Consider the following 19,500-nt stretch of genomic DNA (forward strand, 5'->3'; position numbering starts at 1 on the left):
ATCTATTAAATATATTTTACATAAATTTATATTTATAAATTAGTTCAACTGTTATATAGTTATTAAACACTACTAACTTATTCGTCTACTATAAATAAGTTTATAATTAATAAATTATTAATTATAAATTCATCTACTATAAATAAGTTTATTTGGGAGTCCACATATGCTAATCCAATTTGTTAAAATAAAATTTAATCCGAAATAGCCCGTCTAATCTAAAGATAAAAATCAATAATTGAGCAACAAATCACACTTTTCAACCAATACTTGTTAAAGAATTTGTTTCCTCTAATATCCAAATTACAAATTGAGGTTTCAATTTCTTACACCTAGTGAGACAAATAAAGCAATTAGACAGTACCCGCAGTCCCGCACCATATAATTAACTACCAACAACTAACAACACTACTAACTTAACCATGGTTAACTTAACTAACCATGATTCCAAAACTGCCAGTTGGAAACATAGAGCGTTAAATCAAAAAAATAATTTAACGATCAACCTCACAAAACTAAATGCATGCGAAATCAATATTATTCACACACACGATCCAAACCCAAACCTGAACTCAATGCTAAGAGGCGAAATCGTCGGTTCTAAAAGCGCGAGGCACACCGCCACCACCGCCACCGTATCTAACAAAGTTCTCGTGGCGGTTAAAGCGGACAAGGTGATCTCCAACACCGCGTTAGCATGGGCACTCACTCACATCGTTCATTCCAGTGACTCTATCACACTTCTCGCCGTTTATTCTACCGAAAAAACCGGTAAATCGAAAACGATAATTGGATTCGGTTTTAATCATTCATCGAATTTTCTAAACTGTTTTCATTTTGATTACAACTGATTAGGATTTAGCTGATTACGCTTGATTTGGATTTTTTAGGTAGAAGATTCTGGAATTTCTCGAGACTTGCCGGAGATTGTTCGAATGGACGCGCGGGAAAGTCGCCGGAGCAGATTTCTGATATCTCTGAGTCTTGTGCTCAGATGGTTTTTCAGTTGCACAATCACATTGAGGTAATTTTGAAATTTACCGCGTTTTTTTACTGTTTACCGCGATAAATAATTACGGTTATATATGAAACCGTTATCGTACCTGAAGAAATTCTCTGTGAGTTCCGTTTAGGATTTGTGCTGTCGTTTTCGAAACTGGTTTCTTTGAGGAATTAGATTTTGTACTGTTACAATATGCACAGTTTGATATCAAATCAACGGTTGATAATATTTTAATATGTAAAATTGATGTTAAATTTTAATCTGTTCAGCAAGGTAAAAACCGGTCGCGTAAAAGTTCTGGCAAATTCGGTCGGTACAAGTGTTACAACACTGATTGCGGTGGTTATTGTGTGATCACAATTTTTTCTTTCACATAAAACCAGGAAATAGTGATTTTAGTATTGATATGTACCTATCAGTATTGTATTGTCGTGGTCGTTTTCCTAATTGCTGACGGTTTTTTAAAGTCAATTTCAAATAAATAGATAAGATTTGTTACAACATAAAATCTTGAACTCAAATGGTTTCAATTTGAATACTGATTTTGTTTTTTAAAATAAAAAATTTCAAACAAAAAATTGGGATAAAAAAAATGTGACTATCTCCTGATGATTGAGTGCGCCAAAATTTTAGTGTAGGCCATGTATTATTAATCAAATTCAACTCAATAATTTGATTAGCAACTTTTGGTCTTTTTAATATTATGCAATTTCATTGATCCAAAAAATATACTAGTATATATATTCTAGCGTGACTGAGTTTAGGAAGTTTCTGATCTGTACTGCCTTAACTTTAGTTTATTCGATTCCCATGTGCTTCATGATTCTAGTCTTTCTCTTGCAAAATTATTAATTAATTTTTGTCTTGATTATGATGCATCAATAACTACACATGCACGAAGCTTCTACACTAAAATAAGTTACAAGGAGTGAGTGTCTTTGTATGTATTCTGTAATTGATTTTTTGAACAATTTTAGGTACTAGTCCCCACCTTGTAACAAAATAAAATAAAATAAAATAAGACTAACTTATTTTTTTCATTCCCTAGTACTCTCTTCTCTTATCTATTTTAGCCATTTCTCTTTAAGTTTCTATTTTTTATTATATAACTTTCACATCACTCTCAATTTCTTTCTCTACCTTATATTGTGAGAGTGAGGCAATAGTAGATAAATCTGTTACAATGATTAAGGGCATTCTATTGGAACAAGTTGGATTTTTTGTCCTTGTGCTGCCTCCTGTTCTACGTAAAGACATACCAGTATTCCCCCCACCGGGCCTTATATTTGTACATTTACAGACCATTCCACAAGTCATGTCAATACAGCGAACAATGCTGTGTTTGTAAGTTGGAACTAGTGGAAGAAAACTTGCTTCAACAGTACGCAATTGAATCTAATGGCAAAAGAACAAATATTAATACTATTCGGGAATGGATTAGTCTTCTTTGTAATGTCTTACCTTAAGAATACTTTGGCCGTATCAAGACCTCTTGATTTATGATGCACTTTTTTTTAAAAGATCTTTCATATGACTTATCTAGATTGAATTATATACTTAAATATGTTTGAAGTTATTTCTAAAATCTTATGATTATGAATGAGAATGCCAATGACCAGCAGACAAATCATATATTTATCTCATAAAGTGAAACGAGTTAAGAAAATCTGAATGGCTTTCAACTACTAAATATTTATGTGTCCTATCTTTTCATGTAATAAGTCATAAATTCTTCTCAACTTAACCAATTAATCGTCCAAATTCCCTACCAATTCCTCCATTCAAATTCTTAACCATTTTCTCCATTCAAATTCTTACACTATCCTATTTTGGTATGGCATTGTATATTTGTTGAAATTGGCTTATGTTATAGTTTTTATAACTGCAGGTTAGGGTGAAGATTAAGGTTGTCACGGGATCTCCCAGTGGTGCTGTGGCGGCTGAAGCTAGATGGAGTGGTTCCCATTGGGTCATACTGGACAAGTAATTAAACATCAAAAAGTATTTCTTTTTTCTGAGCTACATTAGTTTGTGTCAAAAGTTAAATGCAAATATGTTATTTTGCAGCACGTTTGCATTATGATTTTTATTAGAGGCTTCAACAACATATTAGCTATACTTAAGCGACTAATATTAGCTTGTTTGAATAACTGCTGTTCGTTAAGGGTAATCATTTAATTGATATAGGCAATTATTTGTTAGTTAATAGAATTAATAAGTACAACGTTTTGGTGCTGCTGCATGCCCTATCAGTGAAATATTTGTTAGTGAACTCCTTAACTTTACTGAAACAGGAAACTAAAGCAAGAGGTAAAACATTGCATGGATGAACTTAACTGTAGCATTGTGGTGATGAATGGATCACAGCCTAAAGTCCTCAGACTTAATTTAGGAGGACCCTCCGATGAACTCCAAACACCATTTTTCTCTACTTCCTCTTCACCAGGTCTAGAAATCAAAAAGCTAAATGGACGCAGATTGAAACATTCCACCCCAGTGGGTAGCCCTGAAGTAGCAGGCTCATCTGTTATAACCAATACTGGATTAGATTCAGTGTCAAGCTCAGACTCAATGACTTCTCCGTTTCTGGTCTATAAAGAAAACCCACTGTATAATGGCCAGGGACCTCGCAAAAGAACAAGCAAACCAATCAACAAGCCAAAAGATTTCAACTTCCAGCCACCATCATACTTTAATTTGGAAAGGGATAGCCCACCCCCTTCAAGGAAACTCCTAACATCATCTGTGGCTAGTGATAACAACACTGAAATTTGGATCTCTCAGAACCACATTAATAACGATAAGCTTCAAAGAGCTGAAAACAGAATGATTCAAAGAACTAAATCTCCAAATTCTAAAACTTTACTTGAGACTTTTTTACACTCTGATCAAGAGAAGAGAACAGATGAACTTGAGTTTAACAAAGCTCAAAGTGTAAGTTATGTCACCAGCTCAAGCATCAGAGATAGCCCTATTCCTTTGGGTAGAAATTCCTCTATACCTCCTCCCTTGTGCTCACACTGTCAGAATATAGCACCTGTATTTGGAAACCCTCCTAGACGGTTTTCTTACAGAGAGATAGAAGAAGCTACAGACATGTTCTCAGATTTAAATTTTTTGGCTGAAGGTGGATTTGGTGTGGTTCACAAAGGAATACTGAAAGATGGCCAGGTTGTCGCAGTCAAACAAATTAAATTTAGTGGCTCTCAAGCAGATCTTGATTTCAGCAGGGAAGTTCGGGTTTTGAGTTGTGCCCAACACAGGAATGTTGTATTACTGATAGGATTTTGCACAGAAATCAATGCGAGGATATTAGTCTATGAGTACATATGTAATGGATCCTTAGACCTCTGCTTACATGGTATGATATTTACTAACTTTCTACATTTGTTTCCGGTTTCTTTTTTATATACAACAATTCTTAGGACTTTTAAATCTCTCTATTAATATTAATACTTTGATGTTTGTATTTGAATGTTCTTTGCAAAAATCCTGATCACATTGAGACTCTATCATTTGTTGTATATTTAACAGGCAACAAGAGCATACCTTTGGACTGGAACTCGCGCTTAAAGATTGCAATCGGAGTTGCACGAGGCTTGCGCTATCTCCATGAAGATTGTAGAGTTGGTTGCATTGTGCACAGAGACATTCGCCCTAAAAATATTCTCTTAACGCATGACTTTGAACCCCTGGTAACTTACTGAGCCTCAGCCAAAAGCTTACTTCAAATTTATGATGTATAACCGATCAAATAAAAAGAATAAGCATTAAATTGAATGATGTACCATTCATTTAGGTGGCTGATTTTGGGCTTGCTAGATGGCAATCAGAATGGAACATAAATACAGAAGATCGTGTTATGGGAACTTCAGGGTAATTTTTGTATGCAGGCTAATGAGTCAAAATAAAATATACAAATAAATTTTTCGAATCTAATCAAGCTTGCCTTGCATAAACCTTACCTAGGTACATTGCACCAGAGTATCTTGATGCTGGAATTCTTACGTGTAAAGTAGATGTATATGCATTTGGAATTGTTTTATTAGAGTTAATAACTGGTCAAAGAATTTGTGAGTTGGAACAGTTCAATGAACACTCGTATCTTTCTGAATTGTTTCACCCCCTACACATGTTGGACCCCAATCATATCTTACAAAATGTTGGATCTCTCAACCCATGGTTGGATTCTAACGGGTCACTAGAATTTAATCTTCAATTTCAAGCCATGGCACAAGCTGTGTCACTTTGTCTACGTCTGGATCCTGATAACAGACCCGCAATATCAAAGGTGTGAATTATTTAGTTTCTTTTATGTAACTTGTTTTTTTTACTAATTTATGATTAAATACAATATATTGAAAAATATCTCCTTTTTTAACATGATTGTAGATCCTCAGAGTGCTTGAAGGGGGCAATGCAGTTCGTTCTTTGGGTTTAGACATCAATTCAGTTGGTAACATAAGTGGTCATTTAAGTGGTTTGAGTTCTCATACTCCTCCTAAAGGTAAAATAAGCCATTCTCGTAAGTTATCACATTGATATCTACAATGGCTTTTGAACTAGATGATTTTGTTTTTGTCAATATGGTTCTGTTTGTCAGCTGCGTCGTAAATGCATGTCTCTTATAAGCATACAGAAACTTTGACACAACACAAGCACAGTATTTGGTGTTGAAAAGTCAATATCTCAAACTACTTAAAGAAATAAAGGTTTGTAAGTGATACAATGGGAGGTTAAGACATCATTGCTAAAATTTTAAGAACTCATTTAAAGTTGCGTTACCATTTGCCACAATCAAGTGATTTTACAAAGACTGATTATACTTATATAGTTCATCCATATTTTTCTTCTAATGGTTAGATTTTAAGTAACCCTTAAGCAATCCATTTTTATGATATTTTATTTCCACCATGCCTGTCTGGTTTCATTTTATTTTCATCATGCCTGTCTGGATTCAGTACTAAGTGGCCACACACACTACTATACTACAACAAATTGTTCGTTTATAAGTTCCATCTGATACGTTATTTAAGGTATCTGTTAAAGAAATTATGGATTGCAATTTTCAACCTGAGATTGCTACAATAGAAAAAAATGTTAAATATTTCTTCAAGATTATGGAACTCATTGTGTAATTCATTAGAGATTTTGTTATATAAAAATTAACCAAGATAAGCTGAATTTCTACATTAAACAAATCAAATCACAAATTCAGCTTTGACGAAAATGAATAGAGTTTATTCACCTTAATTTCTTCATTTTCATACTATTAATTTTTGCATAGCATAAAAGAAAAAAGAAAGAAAAAAACCCATATTCTTAGACCGAGAATGACTAAAATTGTACAAGAAAGACAAGCAATCACGGCGCCTCCAAGATAAAACAACTCAGTTCTATATTGTAGAATTACTACTTTCACGGTAGATAATCAATCTTAAAATAAACCATCTTATAGTGCAAAGACCAGTTGAATATAGTATAAATATCATTCATAATATCTGATATAGAGACTAGTCGTAATAATTTCAAAAAATGGGGAGAAATTCAAATAATTCTCCAAATAGAATTCAATGATTGTTTGATCTCACAAAATAATTTTTCAAACAAGGAGAAATTCAAATAATTTTTTTAAAGAGAATTCAATAAAATACACAAAAATTTTAATGAGTAGAAAGAAAGGGGGAAAAATTGGCACTTCGACAATTTGAAAACGCAGAGTAAAGCGAGTGAGAAAGGAAAAACTCAAAAAAAGTTTTTTTGGCTTGTTTACGCAATGCGAGACTTAGAGTTTTCTCAATTTACACACAAACGCATAATTTTCTAATAATATGGGACTTAAGAAAAAAATTGCAAAGTCATCTCCATATTAAAATATTAACATGTTTAAGTAATTCCCTACTTGAACTTGAAAAAGTGTTTCAGAAGGAACGCTAGACATTTTTAAGATTGTGCATAATTAGACGTGTCTACAACTTGAACTTTTATGTAGCAAGTAGGATTCCAATTCAATAAGAGTGACACAATTGTCTTGAACTCTATCTATGGCAACTAACCCACACAGAGTCTTTTTATAAGTTGTATTCTAAAAGTTTGTGCTTTAATGGTCATGAACATCTATCTCAATTAAGGGAGATGTATTTATAGAGGCCTTTTGGGCCTATAGTTTTTTGGGAAAGACCCACTTGGTTAATATTGAACCGTTGAATCCATATTTTCTAGGGAAACATGAATCAACTCTTAAGACTCATTTCTCTCTACTCAAAAAACGTCTTATCTCTTGTTTTCCCATGATTGTGCAAGAGGAAAGTTCTAGGGTGAGGCGTTATCTCTTTGAAGGCGATGTAAGGGTTGTCTCCCTTCTTGGGGGTGGCACATCTCCCGACCCTTGAAAAGTATTTTACAAGTATACCTCTACAGAAACAAAAACTCAATTTGCATTTCTCATGAAACTACTCACATTACTGCCCTTGTTTGCCCACTCATGACACGATAAGGTCTTTTCACATTTGCTTTAGTAAATTTTTGATTGGTAATACTGAAGATCGTCAAGTCAAATAGAATTCATTAAATCTCTCTTATATAATTAGTAATATTGACGGAAACTGCAATCGACCGCCTACCCTCTCTGGTTTTGGTGGGACCATCTGTAATTTACTAGAGGTTTGGTAACATGCTTCTTTGATTTTATTCATGCCTCTTTAGATATTCTTAAGGTCGAACTATCATCTACCATGGTCTCTCATTACCGAAATATATGAGTTTTATATACGCAATATGGTATACTGACTTGTCCCATGGTATTAGCCTGATCGAGTCTACCACTCATAAGTTTCATAAATTTGTCTTGTAATTTAGGACAACAAATATATTTAATTTGAACACAAACATCTCAGAGTTACACATACTCATTGTGAAGGAAACTAAGACATAGATTTTATAACCAAATTTGGTGTTATTTCAAATTATGACAATATGTTACATGTCACTTCCTATCTTTCAGATTGAGCTAGATTCTTATAGTCAATGTAGCATGAACTTTCTTTTTATAATTATAATTTCCTTTTTTTATCTTTATTCTCGTAAAAAAATAAAACTTAAAAATAATACTACCTCCGGTCTCATTTATAAAAAAAAGATTCACTTTTTAGATACATTAAATAAATAATACTGTGGCAGGACATGATTGAATATAATCAAACAGAATGAAAATGAACATAACATAAATTTTATTTTATTCTATTGTTTTGATATTTTACGACGGTGCGGAACTAATATTTCATTCTATTATTAGAAATTGAAAAAATTATAATCTTTTATTCCACTTTTACTCTTTAAATTTGAAGGACAAAATTATAATGTTGCTACTAATTTATTTCATTCCAATACACTATAATTTAAAAGAATTAAAAAGGATAAACTAATATAATATAGTGGTATTAGATAGAATGTGTCTCCTCGCATTCCATTTCATTCCCCTATTTTTTTTAAGTGAAGCAATAAAACATGATATACACTTCATTTCATATATCTCAATAGAATCTAAATTTTTTCTATCATTCTAATTGGCACGGTTCCTTCTCTTCTATGATTTTCTTTCTTATCTTACTACATTTTGATATTGCAAATCTCATAACAATCATGATTAAGTTCTATGATCTCTTCATATTTAACTAATTGTCCCTTTTCCTACAAATCCAAATAAAAACTAAAACCCATTATTGCTGTATCCGATACACTAGTATTAAAAATTGTCTTACTTATCATCATAATCAAAACCAAGAAGAGACAATGGAATGTGAATGTCTTCAATAGAAAAAGGAACCACCTAAGCTGTAACAACCATATATACATCGTATCTCTAACTACTTTGATGGAAGAAAAGTCTAAGAAAGTCGAGTTATTTTTATAGATCCAGATTCATATTTAATATGAAAATACCCATCAATGCATATGCACAGTTCAATTTCATAATGTATCATATAATATAGTATTATTTCTATATCTCACTCACACACGATCCAACATAAACTATACAACCACATTAAAACAAATCTTTACACAAATTATATTACATTACATTAATAAATATCATACATATACATCTTCCAGCCTTACAAAAAAAAATCAATCAAAGTCAATTAACAAAAAAATAAAATAGAGAAACAACAACACAATCATCCCAAAAGAGACGTGGCAGTAGAATCACACCGGCCCATAAAAAGCCCAAACAATAAACTACATTGGGCCAAAAAGCCCAACAAAAGCCCGTTCAATCAATGCCGTTTATTATGCCCGGCCCGACTCGAAGAATAACTACCGTCCGATTCAGAAGGCACCGAATCAGAATCAGAAGCAATCCTGTGATGCTGCAAACTCTCAGAAACACTCCAAACTTTAACAGATTTATCCAAACTTCCACTATACAACACCCACCGTTGATCTCTCCCACCAGCATTATCACGATCTTGCTCCACCGCTAAACACTTAACGGGACCGTCATGTCCCGTTAAAACAGAAACACACGTGTGAATAACGCCGTCTCTTTTCCACACGCATATGGTTTTATCAGCTGAACCGCTAAAAACCAAATTCCCGGCCGAAGCTAAACACAAAACCGCTAATTTATGACCCTTCAGAACCCCACCGTGCGCAAATTGCTTATCACGTTCCCAAAAATTAACCAACCCATCCGAAGCACCACAATAAACCATTGAACCGGACGAGTCGACCGCTAGAGCCGTAACCGCACATTCCTGTTTCAAAAGCGTTTTAACCGCCACGTGCTTCGTTCCTTTCCCACGTGCCTCTCTTCTCCACACCTTAACCGTTCCGTCAGCGGAACCGGAGAAAACTACACCGTCGTTGCCGCACACGACGGAGTTCACCGCGTCTTCGTGTGAGGTTATGGATTCCAAGCACTTCGAATCGCTGATTCTCCATACTTTGATTGTTCGATCCCATGAAGCGGAGTAGAGGTAGGTTTTGTCCGGTGAAAGGCTGAGACATGAAACGGCGTCGGAGTGTTTGATCCATAACGCGGTGCGGTGTTTACGAACCTCGACGTAGTTGCTTGGTTTAATGGAGCTTTTGAAAATGTCTTTGAGCGTTGGTAATGTTCCGGCGCGTTTGTGGATGCTAGGGTTCTTGACGGAGACTTTCCAGACTCGAATTTTTCCGTCTTGGTGACCGGTGAAGATTTTTTGACCGGAGATTATTATTGCTTTTACTAGTCCACTGTTGGATTTGAATCCGCAGTATTCTTGAAGATTCTTCCACACGCGGATGTTCTTGCTGTCGGAGCCGGTGTATAATAAGTCGCCGGAAGCTGCCAATGAGTAGATGTGACCTTCTTCGCGAACGAGAGAGCCGATTAGGGAATTCTGTGGTGGTGCTTCTTCGCATTGTGACCATTGTGGCTTTGCGAATGGTGAATTTGTTGTTTGATTCCATGGTGACATCATCATTGGTGAGCCCTCACCACTTAACCTGAATTTCATATTTCTAATTTTTAATTAATTATAGATTAGGAACCATTAATCATTGTGCGAGAGTATATTGTAGTATATTACAGAGTCATATTTGCGTGAGTGATTATATTGTACAGAGCCATATCAAATGGCTCCATAAATAAATTTAAATCATCTACGTGAGTGATTATATTGTACGGAGTCATTTACATCAAATGACTCTGCAACAAATTGATTAAGTATGGTAATATATTGCAGAGTCATTTCATTTTACATTAAATGACTCTGCAACAAATTGATTATAATTCACGCAGATGAATATATTACTATTATGATTATGTTAGTAGTTTATAGTTCAAAGGTGTTTATCTTTTTAAAAACTAACAAATGAAGAGAAGAAGATGGAAGAGGAGAGACCTGACAGGGTCATAGTAGTAAGGGCTCATGGGAGAGGCGGCGCTGCTGCTACGCTTTGCATAGTCGTCGTCTGAATAGGCATCGGTAGTGGAAAGCCGAGGTTCGGATTGCATGAATTGAGGACGAGGAACATTGTTATTGTTATTGTTACCATTGTTGCTGTTGTTGTTTTTTCTGTTGTCGCCAAACATGATGTCCTCTTTTCTCTCTTTTCTCACTATCATTCAAGATATGTGTTTTTTTTTTATTTCATTCACCGATTCAGACACCAGGATCAGCTCAACCACCGGAAAATGAAAACCAGAGATTAAAGAAAAGAAAGAAAGAAAAGAAGAAAAAATGAAATGAAGACTTTGATTGATTAGTTAGCCAAAAGAAAAGGGAGAAGAAGATGTTAAGTTGTGTTGAAGAGGGAGAGAGAGGAACGAGAGGTTATAGAATTGTGTAAATATGGTGTGGAAATGAATGGTGAACAAATTATGTGTGAACACGTACGAGAAATACATTTCCTAAAGAGGTTCTGACAAAATATAATTTTGGGTCCGGGATATTCGGGTTTCTTTGGTAAAATATAGGATTGCTTCTATGGGTAGAAGAACATGTTTAGAATTTATGGGTTGTTGTTGACACTTTGTGGTCTGAATTTGTTGTTTTGAGTGCTATTTTAAGGTAGAGATGATAAGTTATTTTAGCCATACGGCAAATAATTTATCCCACAATTGCAATGCAAGTGGAAAATAATGTTGAATGTATGGTTGATTATATAACATAGTACATATGTATATATATTTTTTTGAACTGTTTTGTCTAGAAATAATTTGGACAAAAAATAAATTGTAAGACTTGGTTCAATTAACAAGTGTAGATATAGTTAATCTTGACAATCTATTTTATGTTAAAATATTTATTTTTCATGTAACCAAAAAAAATATATTTATTTTTCATCTTTTAAAAGGAAATATATAAAAAGTTATACTCCTCTGCATTATTTATGAATAGGGATATCAATTTGTATATGTTTATAGGAATCTCGGTGAGAATTATCTGTTCGAAGTTTTGTAGTCGGAGAATTTTTCTTCTGCAAGGATGGGGATGAAATGAAAAGTTCTTCCGATGACACTTTAGAGCATGATTGAGGAAGTAACTTCTGCTCTGCAGATTTCTTGACCCCGAACGTAGGTGTTGTTTGCATCGAACTGAGTTACTAATATTTGGCGTTATTTATTTCTTTTACATTGCCTTTGTGTTGCTATCCATATGTGTGTTAAGTCTGATTTAACTTGTTAGATTCGTTGTTCCAACATCTTGTCCAACATCTGTCCCCTCAAAAATAGAATTTCAATTATGGTATTCCACGATCTAGAGACGAATATATCCTAGAAGTACCACTACTATAAATAACACATTTGACCTCAGCCGGAAAATGCATTTAACCTCAGCTACATAAGCCAGATAACGAAGAGCGTCATGAAAAATTGTCACTTTACCCTCGGTTAATAAAAATGAGGAGTTAAGTTTTCTGCACATGGGTTTGAACCCCAAAATCTACACTTTAATTATTTTCAAAACCAGCGCATCATACCTCTCGGTATATCAATAAAACCGAGGGGAAGATAGATTTTTTTAACTTGTTACATTGTTTACACATAATATTAATAAATTAGATACATATTTTCTGCTCAAATAAGTATATACAAACCTCAAACCCAAATAATTTTCTGCTCTTGCAATCCATCATTGAAATCTTTTCATGCCAAATGCTCTTGTAAACCTTAAAGTGGTGGATGTAGATAGTTTCAAGCGATTTCTGATGTTTCACTTACTTTTTGATATTCAAAATGCTTTTATAATGGAAGTTTTCTATGTTTCACGCGGATCACTAATTGTAGTGCCTTGAGCGTTGATACACATGAAATGGACGACACTGACTTGTTTAAGGATGGTGATTAATATCCTCAATAATCACGCCAAAATTATCCCCTCAAATTTGATAAAAACCGAGGTAAAATATGTTTACCCCTCGGTTTTAGAAGAAATCGAGGTAAATAATCCTTTTTTAAATATTATATCGTTTACACAGAATATTAAACAAATATAGATACATCATCATCATCGTTGTAATTCCATATTTTGTTGCATATCTTGTATGCATCCAACTTCTAATCTTTTCAAATGTTGAACTCCCTTCTTTGTTTAATCTGAAGCAAGAATGATTTTCTGCACTTGCAATTTATCATAGAGAACTTTTTCAACATTCTTTAATTAAGCGTTGTTCCAAAAATATAACAACATCAACACCATCAACACCATCATGTCAGATTTATTGTAAGGGAAGAAAAATGTTTTGTTCAAGAATAAAAGAACATTGAATATTTTTTCCATCTTGCAATTCATCTCAAAGACTGATGCGTACAAATTTGGGACAGTTACATATAAGTTAGGATTATAACAAAATCTGTTCAACGAGTGTTTTTATATAGTAAAATCTAATTATTTTATCCATCGATTATTCCGAAAACCGAAGGAATATATCATTTAGTATACACTTATAAACAAATAAAAGCATAAACTACAATAACTGGGATTCGAAGCATGTCCTGAATTATTTTTCCCCTCAGTTATATTAAAAACCGAGAAAATATGTAATTTTTTAAATAAAAATAACATGGCACGCCTTGACGTTATAATTCTGTTTTATTTTAATTGAAGTGAAAATTTTATTATAAAATATATTATTTATAGTAATATATACATGATCAGCGTTGGCAAGACCCTGAGGACTATTAGGAAGATCCTAAAGTCCCACATTGGTTGGAGATAGAACATTGAAAGATTGAAAGAGTATATATAGAGGGACACTTCTCACATTAACAATCGGTTTTGTAAGGATGAGTTAGGTCAAACTCTAATATGGTAGTCAGAGCCTATCGATCGGACCATGCACCACGGCCAAAAAGAGTTATGGGCGTGAGGGGGTGTATTAGGATGATCCTAAAGTCCCAGATTACTTAGAGATAGATTATTGAAAGAGTATATATAGAAGGACACTCCTCACCTTACCAACCGATTTTGTAAAGATGAATTAGGTCAAACTTTAATAAAAACAAATAGATGGTATTTTCAAAGATCGTCCATCACACAATTGTAGTAGACATAAGGTTTAAGGTACTTATAAAACTCTACGACCTTTCTATTAAAGGTAGACTTTGAATCAGATTTAGATACACAAAGTTCTAACCTAAAAAATCTTACACTAACACGTGTCACTTAGTGTCACTTACATAAGATTAAAGTGTTTGCAGGTACATTTTGAGTGAAGTTGAAAATGATATCAAAATACACGGTTGAATATTTATTCATTTCCTGAACGTGAATCAGAAATATCCATCAAATAGTAAAAGTGAAAACATCAATAGTATATAATAAAACTATATAACAAAAATTATTTTATATTTTTATTTACTTTTTAAAAGATATGTTTATAGAGGAATGGTCAAGTGATCGGTTATTTCAGAATATAGAAAAAGTAACATTGGATTTCTGTGGTGTAAGTAACATTAGATTTGTGTGGTGTTGAAATCAATGAGAGAAAAAAAAAATTCGCAACTACACATTGAATTTTGTTATCTCGAATTTTTAGTTAATGCTTGAATGAGGCACATAAAGTGGGCTAACAATATGATGACCATAAGCTTGTCTCTTAAGGGAAAGGTTAGATGTTAATGGAAAAGCGTTTCAAGAAAAAAAATGTTATTGGAAATGGCCAGAGGTGCAAAGAAGTTTCAGAATATGTAACTAGTTAAATCGAGAAATGTATAGCTAGCTAGTAAGGTAAACGTCTTCACTTTCTAATATTACTATAAGAATAAGATAAATTTTTTCTACTCCATTCTGGTCTGTCCCAAAATATATAGTTTCAAAATTCAAGTAAAAGATAGTATAATTTCCTATTCCTTTGCTTGAGAGCTAACCATCAATGGGCATGTGTTCTCATCACAACTTACGTCTCTTGTTATTTTTTTATATCTCATTTATGCTTTTTATATTTCTCTTTTTATTTCTTTGGGAGATTTTTGTTCAAAATCTATTTTTAAAAAGTCCAAAATACACCATATTAATTAAACGAAATGAAGTGAATTTTTACTAGGTATCACTACAAGAAATTATCCATTTTGCGACACTTGCATTGTGACACTTGAGAAAAACTGTCCTTATTCCATATCTACGACGGTTGTCGCGACAGTTACAAGCAACTGCCTCAAATTTGTGAAAAGAAAATTGGGACCTCACTCAATATTCGCGACTGTCACCTACTACCGTCGTATTACACGGAAATTAAAAAAGCGTTTCAATATAATTTGGTGCCCGCGTAAACATTTTTCTTTTTTTTACATATCTTTCAAAAGCCCTAAATCATCTCTCTGGTACGATCGAATACAATTGTTGCTTATCAAAAAAAAAAAAAAACAAAACACCAAAATTTATATTCCTTTGAAATCTCTTTCATTCTTCTTTAGCATATCAAGTGAGTCCTTTCTCAGTATATCAAATCTCTTCATCTCCTTCTACTTTTGATTTAGGTAGTAAATTGAATCTATTTTTAATTGAGGTACAACATCCAATTAGTTTTAAGTGAAACTTTTGTCTCAATTCAATGGAATCAATTGAATGTAAAACGCAGTCGGAGTTGGTCGTTCATAGGAAAGAAAGCCGCCGGAAATAGTGAGAAATTACAGGTTCTCCTCCTTTTTTTTCCAGTTTTTCCTTCGTCTCTCCCGACACTTCTCTGTAGCGCCCACGACAATGAAATTTCATCATGGTAAGCAGCCACGATAGCACCACGTAGCTGTAGAGCTTCACTCCGCCTAGCAGATGCACACTAATGCCGCAATTTGTATATTCGAATTGGTATGCAATATATAAAACTTCAGCATCTTCAGTTTTACAATCATGAACTAAATTAGCTAGATTCTTCATACTAAACCAATTAAATATTAGTTTTATTTTTCCTCAATCGATGTACTTTTTTCTATCCATCTCTCTTTAATATCTAGTTGTCTGAAATTCAACATGTTATTGGAACAAATTGAATTTGAAATGTTTAATTTTTGCACTCACAAGCTGTTTGTGAAAATGTCTCAACGAGTTTCACAAGATTATTTTTTTATATGTACATTCGTAGATCTAATACATCACAACTTGCTCAAAGCAAGGAACTTATTCACATGTTGGGTTTTCTTTTGAAGAAAATGGCAAAGAAGAATTCCAGATTCCAAATGATGATGATGATGATGATGATGAAGATGCAGCTTATTTTTGTTCTAGAAGGTATATCATTAGAAATTCACAATCAAATTACTTTTCCATATAACTCATCCTACATCTCAAGTTGATACATTAAACCGGTCGGAGGATTGGACCTTTATTTATTGCTAAGATAGATTGGACACTCTTTTCTCTACGCAGCATATAACCCATACTATTGCTTGAGCTAATTTTTTCTAGTTCATAGTATATCTAGGATTGTCAAGGTAGCTAATAAAAGCATGGATTATGCTTCCTATTTGAACTCATTGTTCTACTATCTTGCAGGTTAAAATCTAGTTGCATACTCAAAGCATTGCATGTCAATCCCGCTTCTGGTGTATCTATTGATAAAGGTGTTGAAGTCTTGAAGCCATCTTTAAGGTATATATTGTAGCTGCATGGAAATATTAAAATTATTACTATATGAACTAACCATACAAAAAGAGACAAGGTTACTAATAAATGGTCTCCTGCCACATTGCAAGAGAAAACAACCATACAAAAATATGCCAAAAACTAACATAACATAATAGCAACATACTAGAAAATAAACAGAATAATTGTAACAATTCCTTACTATTAGCTGAACCCCCTTGTCTGAATCATCAGTAGCTAGTTTATTCCTCTGCTCAGTATTACCACGTTTCCTAATGTACATACTACACTCCAAATGCAGGCCTTAGTATTATGTGTCAGTTGTCTAACACTGTATGTATGCTTTATTTACCCTTAGCTTGTACTACTTAATATAAAACTCTGTATTCTATAATTCAGTCTACATCTCTTTATTTTAATTATCATCTTTTAGTTTTCATTGCCTTAAGAACCAAGCAATTCCAATAATGAGCTCATTAGAGGCCAAGAAAAAGTTAAAGCTCAAAAAGAAACTTACAAAATTACTTATATTCAAGTGACCCGTGTAATGATGAAGGGCTCATGTTTCTGGAAGTTTGAATATGTAGGTTTGGCTTGTGTCAATTTCTTAGAAACTTGTGTGCTGATGAGTTTATAAACCATAATTTTCTTCTTAATCTTGATGGACTTTTTGTTGTTTAGATGATTTTTTGGTTAGAAGTCGTTTCTAATCATATGTTGGTTCAGTGGTATGTGCATGTGAAGGTTTTGGCAAATGTTTTTTTGGTTGAGAAACAATATCAGGGACTATTTGGGAATTGTTATTTCCACTTTTTTTGTCTGATGATTCTGCAGTATATGGTTGTTTGTATATCATGTGATGGAATCTTTGAATGGTTTGGAGAGCTTTACAGTGACACTGGTTGGACTGCAGTTGCATAAATGTTGAGAACTGCTTTTGGGTAGTATGAAATTTATGCTTTCTTGTATACTTATAAGTTCATTTCATCTTTGTTGTGTTCTAGAATCATTGGTATATTATAACTTAGGTACTATTTATTTATCTACAAAGTATTGACAAATAAAAGTATAGATTTATATTAGTCTAACATCATCTATCATTTTGGATGGATATGAATGCACCACTTAAAAACAAGTGCACCCTAAATGTCATATGCTGTCCCAAAACATGCAAAGGATAAAATAAATCCCATTGAAATAACGTCTGCAATTGTAAATAGAGTAACATGCTATAACAAGGCTTATCTCGAAGGTCATTGGCTGAACTACATGCAATATGGTAATTACTTTATATCATATGCCACTGTTTCCAAATGTTATCTTCTTGCCATTCTCGAGAAGCTTCTTGTCAAAATAAAGAAATCAATGTAGAAGTCTCATCAAAGATATTACATCTGTCTTTGGACCTTGTGATATTTTGTTAATCTTTTTTATAAGCCTATGTTTTTATACTTTCAATTATATTAATCAAAGAATCGATATAATTTTATATATACACTTGTGGGAATAAGCCTATGTTGGATATACTTGAGGGAATATGGATATACTGCAGAAATATTATGGTTAGTGATGCAATTTCTTCATTTGAAGTTTGGTGTTTCATGGTTGATCTGATTCTAATCCATTTATTTGACAGGGTATTCACTTTTTTGATAGGAAATTCCATTCCTTCTTGATGTACTTATGGAAGTCTTGCAATTTTTCCCCATTCTGCTAGCAGCGAGCTGAAGAGAGCAAGCCCGAGTCTCAGATAGTCAACATGCTGCAGGATATTATAGAAATTATTATACTTGATGTTATGGTGGATGGCCACGCGTATCTTCATAATTTTATGTTAGATATTACTCAAATATAGGTATAGGTAGTAGTTGAATATAATACAGGTTTACGACTACAAGCCTATGTAGGATAGGACTAGGGGACATTAAAATATATACAGGTTAATTAACTTCTATTATCATATACCGTATATGTAGCTTCAACAGTAGCTTTGATATTTTTTAATCGCTTTGATATGTAGCTTCAATTAAACATTACTATTGGAAGATTAGAAAATATTTTATATTATCTTTGATATATATAACAGTAGCTAAGTAATATATTTTTTAATTTTATAAATATGTTATTTGTGAGCAGAATAAAAGATGTGAATTTTTATTATTATTTTCATTTTTTTATAAATTAATCATTTTAGCGGGGGTTATAACCCCCCTTAGATTGTCTTAAACTGTCACAATTAACATTAAAAACAAAACAACTAATAAAATTCACGACGGTTTGAACCGTCGCAATCCACAATGAAAATAAAAATGAAACGAAAATTCACGACAGTTTGTAACCGTCGCAATATTCAGTTTACATCAGTTTCCCTACCCGTCGTGAGTGAGAACGACGGCTGGTGTGGCGGTTTTGACAACCGTCGCGAAACAGCCTTGGGACACACGTTTCCGCGACGGTACAACAACCGTCGTAGATAGCAAATTGCGGCGGTTTTAACCGTCGTAACCAGCCAAAATAACCGTCGTAATCTGCCAATTTTCTTGTAGTGTATAAGTTTATTGCGAATTTCGTACAGTTTTATTCGATGATTATCTTTATATTTTTTTGCGTTTTGAATAGGGCAAGAATTGTGATTGAGTTGAGGTGGCGATTTTATAAAGTGGGAGACAGACGAATTAAATGCCAAACTCATCAATGCGTCGTTGTACAGGATTTTCGTACACGTGGCCCTAGCTTCGTAGATTAGGGCATGGCATTTTTCTTTAGGATGCTCGTGTGTACTCAAGTATAGGTGTGTTTCTAAGGTAAGATTTGACTATTACTTTTTGTATGCCCATTTTTCTATAACTTGGATCGTCGATTGAATTGGCATGCTCCACTATATAAAGATGGCCTGACTTTCAAACGAAATCATCGTTCCCATTGCCC

General features: G+C 33.5%; 2 protein-coding genes and 1 long non-coding RNA gene across 3 annotated transcripts; 2 read left to right on the top strand and 1 right to left on the bottom strand.

Moving 5' to 3' along the window:
* Window positions 1-453: 453 nt before the first annotated feature.
* Window positions 454-6,708, top strand: LOC131596555 (inactive protein kinase SELMODRAFT_444075-like). Its single transcript, XM_058869236.1, has 8 exons — window positions 454-771; window positions 891-1,024; window positions 2,892-2,986; window positions 3,298-4,364; window positions 4,538-4,698; window positions 4,803-4,879; window positions 4,973-5,294; window positions 5,396-6,708. Exons 1-8 carry the CDS (start codon window positions 576-578, stop codon window positions 5,543-5,545), a joined length of 2,202 nt encoding a protein of 733 aa, XP_058725219.1. The 5' UTR covers window positions 454-575; the 3' UTR covers window positions 5,546-6,708.
* A 2,339-nt stretch (window positions 6,709-9,047) lies between these two features.
* Window positions 9,048-11,114, bottom strand: LOC131596556 (protein JINGUBANG-like). The gene is made up of 2 exons (XM_058869237.1): window positions 10,891-11,114; window positions 9,048-10,492 (listed from the first exon to the last, which is right to left on the bottom strand). The coding sequence occupies exons 1-2, from the start codon at window positions 11,112-11,114 to the stop codon at window positions 9,280-9,282; spliced, it is 1,437 nt and encodes a 478-aa protein (XP_058725220.1). The 3' UTR covers window positions 9,048-9,279.
* A 4,035-nt stretch (window positions 11,115-15,149) lies between these two features.
* Window positions 15,150-18,715, top strand: LOC131594176 (uncharacterized). Its single transcript, XR_009281299.1, has 3 exons — window positions 15,150-15,798; window positions 16,137-16,218; window positions 16,483-18,715. It is a non-coding gene; the product is annotated as an uncharacterized LOC131594176 (long non-coding RNA).
* Window positions 18,716-19,500: the final 785 nt, after the last annotated feature.

Source organism: Vicia villosa, linkage group LG4, assembly GCF_029867415.1.
Source record: "Vicia villosa cultivar HV-30 ecotype Madison, WI linkage group LG4, Vvil1.0, whole genome shotgun sequence".
Classification (NCBI taxonomy): domain Eukaryota; kingdom Viridiplantae; phylum Streptophyta; class Magnoliopsida; order Fabales; family Fabaceae; genus Vicia; species Vicia villosa.

Bases quoted from the DNA above. Each gene is read 5' to 3' on its own strand.
- LOC131596555 (XM_058869236.1), top strand. From the start codon at position 576: ATGCTAAGAGGCGAAATCGTCGGTTCTAAAAGCGCGAGGCACACCGCC. The intron at 772-890 runs GTAAATCGAAAA...TGGATTTTTTAG, and splicing joins TTATTCTACCGAAAAAACCG to GTAGAAGATTCTGGAATTTC. The intron at 4,365-4,537 runs GTATGATATTTA...TATATTTAACAG, and splicing joins CTTAGACCTCTGCTTACATG to GCAACAAGAGCATACCTTTG.
- LOC131596556 (XM_058869237.1), bottom strand. From the start codon at position 11,114: ATGATAGTGAGAAAAGAGAGAAAAGAGGACATCATGTTTGGCGACAAC. The intron at 10,493-10,890 runs GTCTCTCCTCTT...TATGAAATTCAG, and splicing joins TACTACTATGACCCTGTCAG to GTTAAGTGGTGAGGGCTCAC.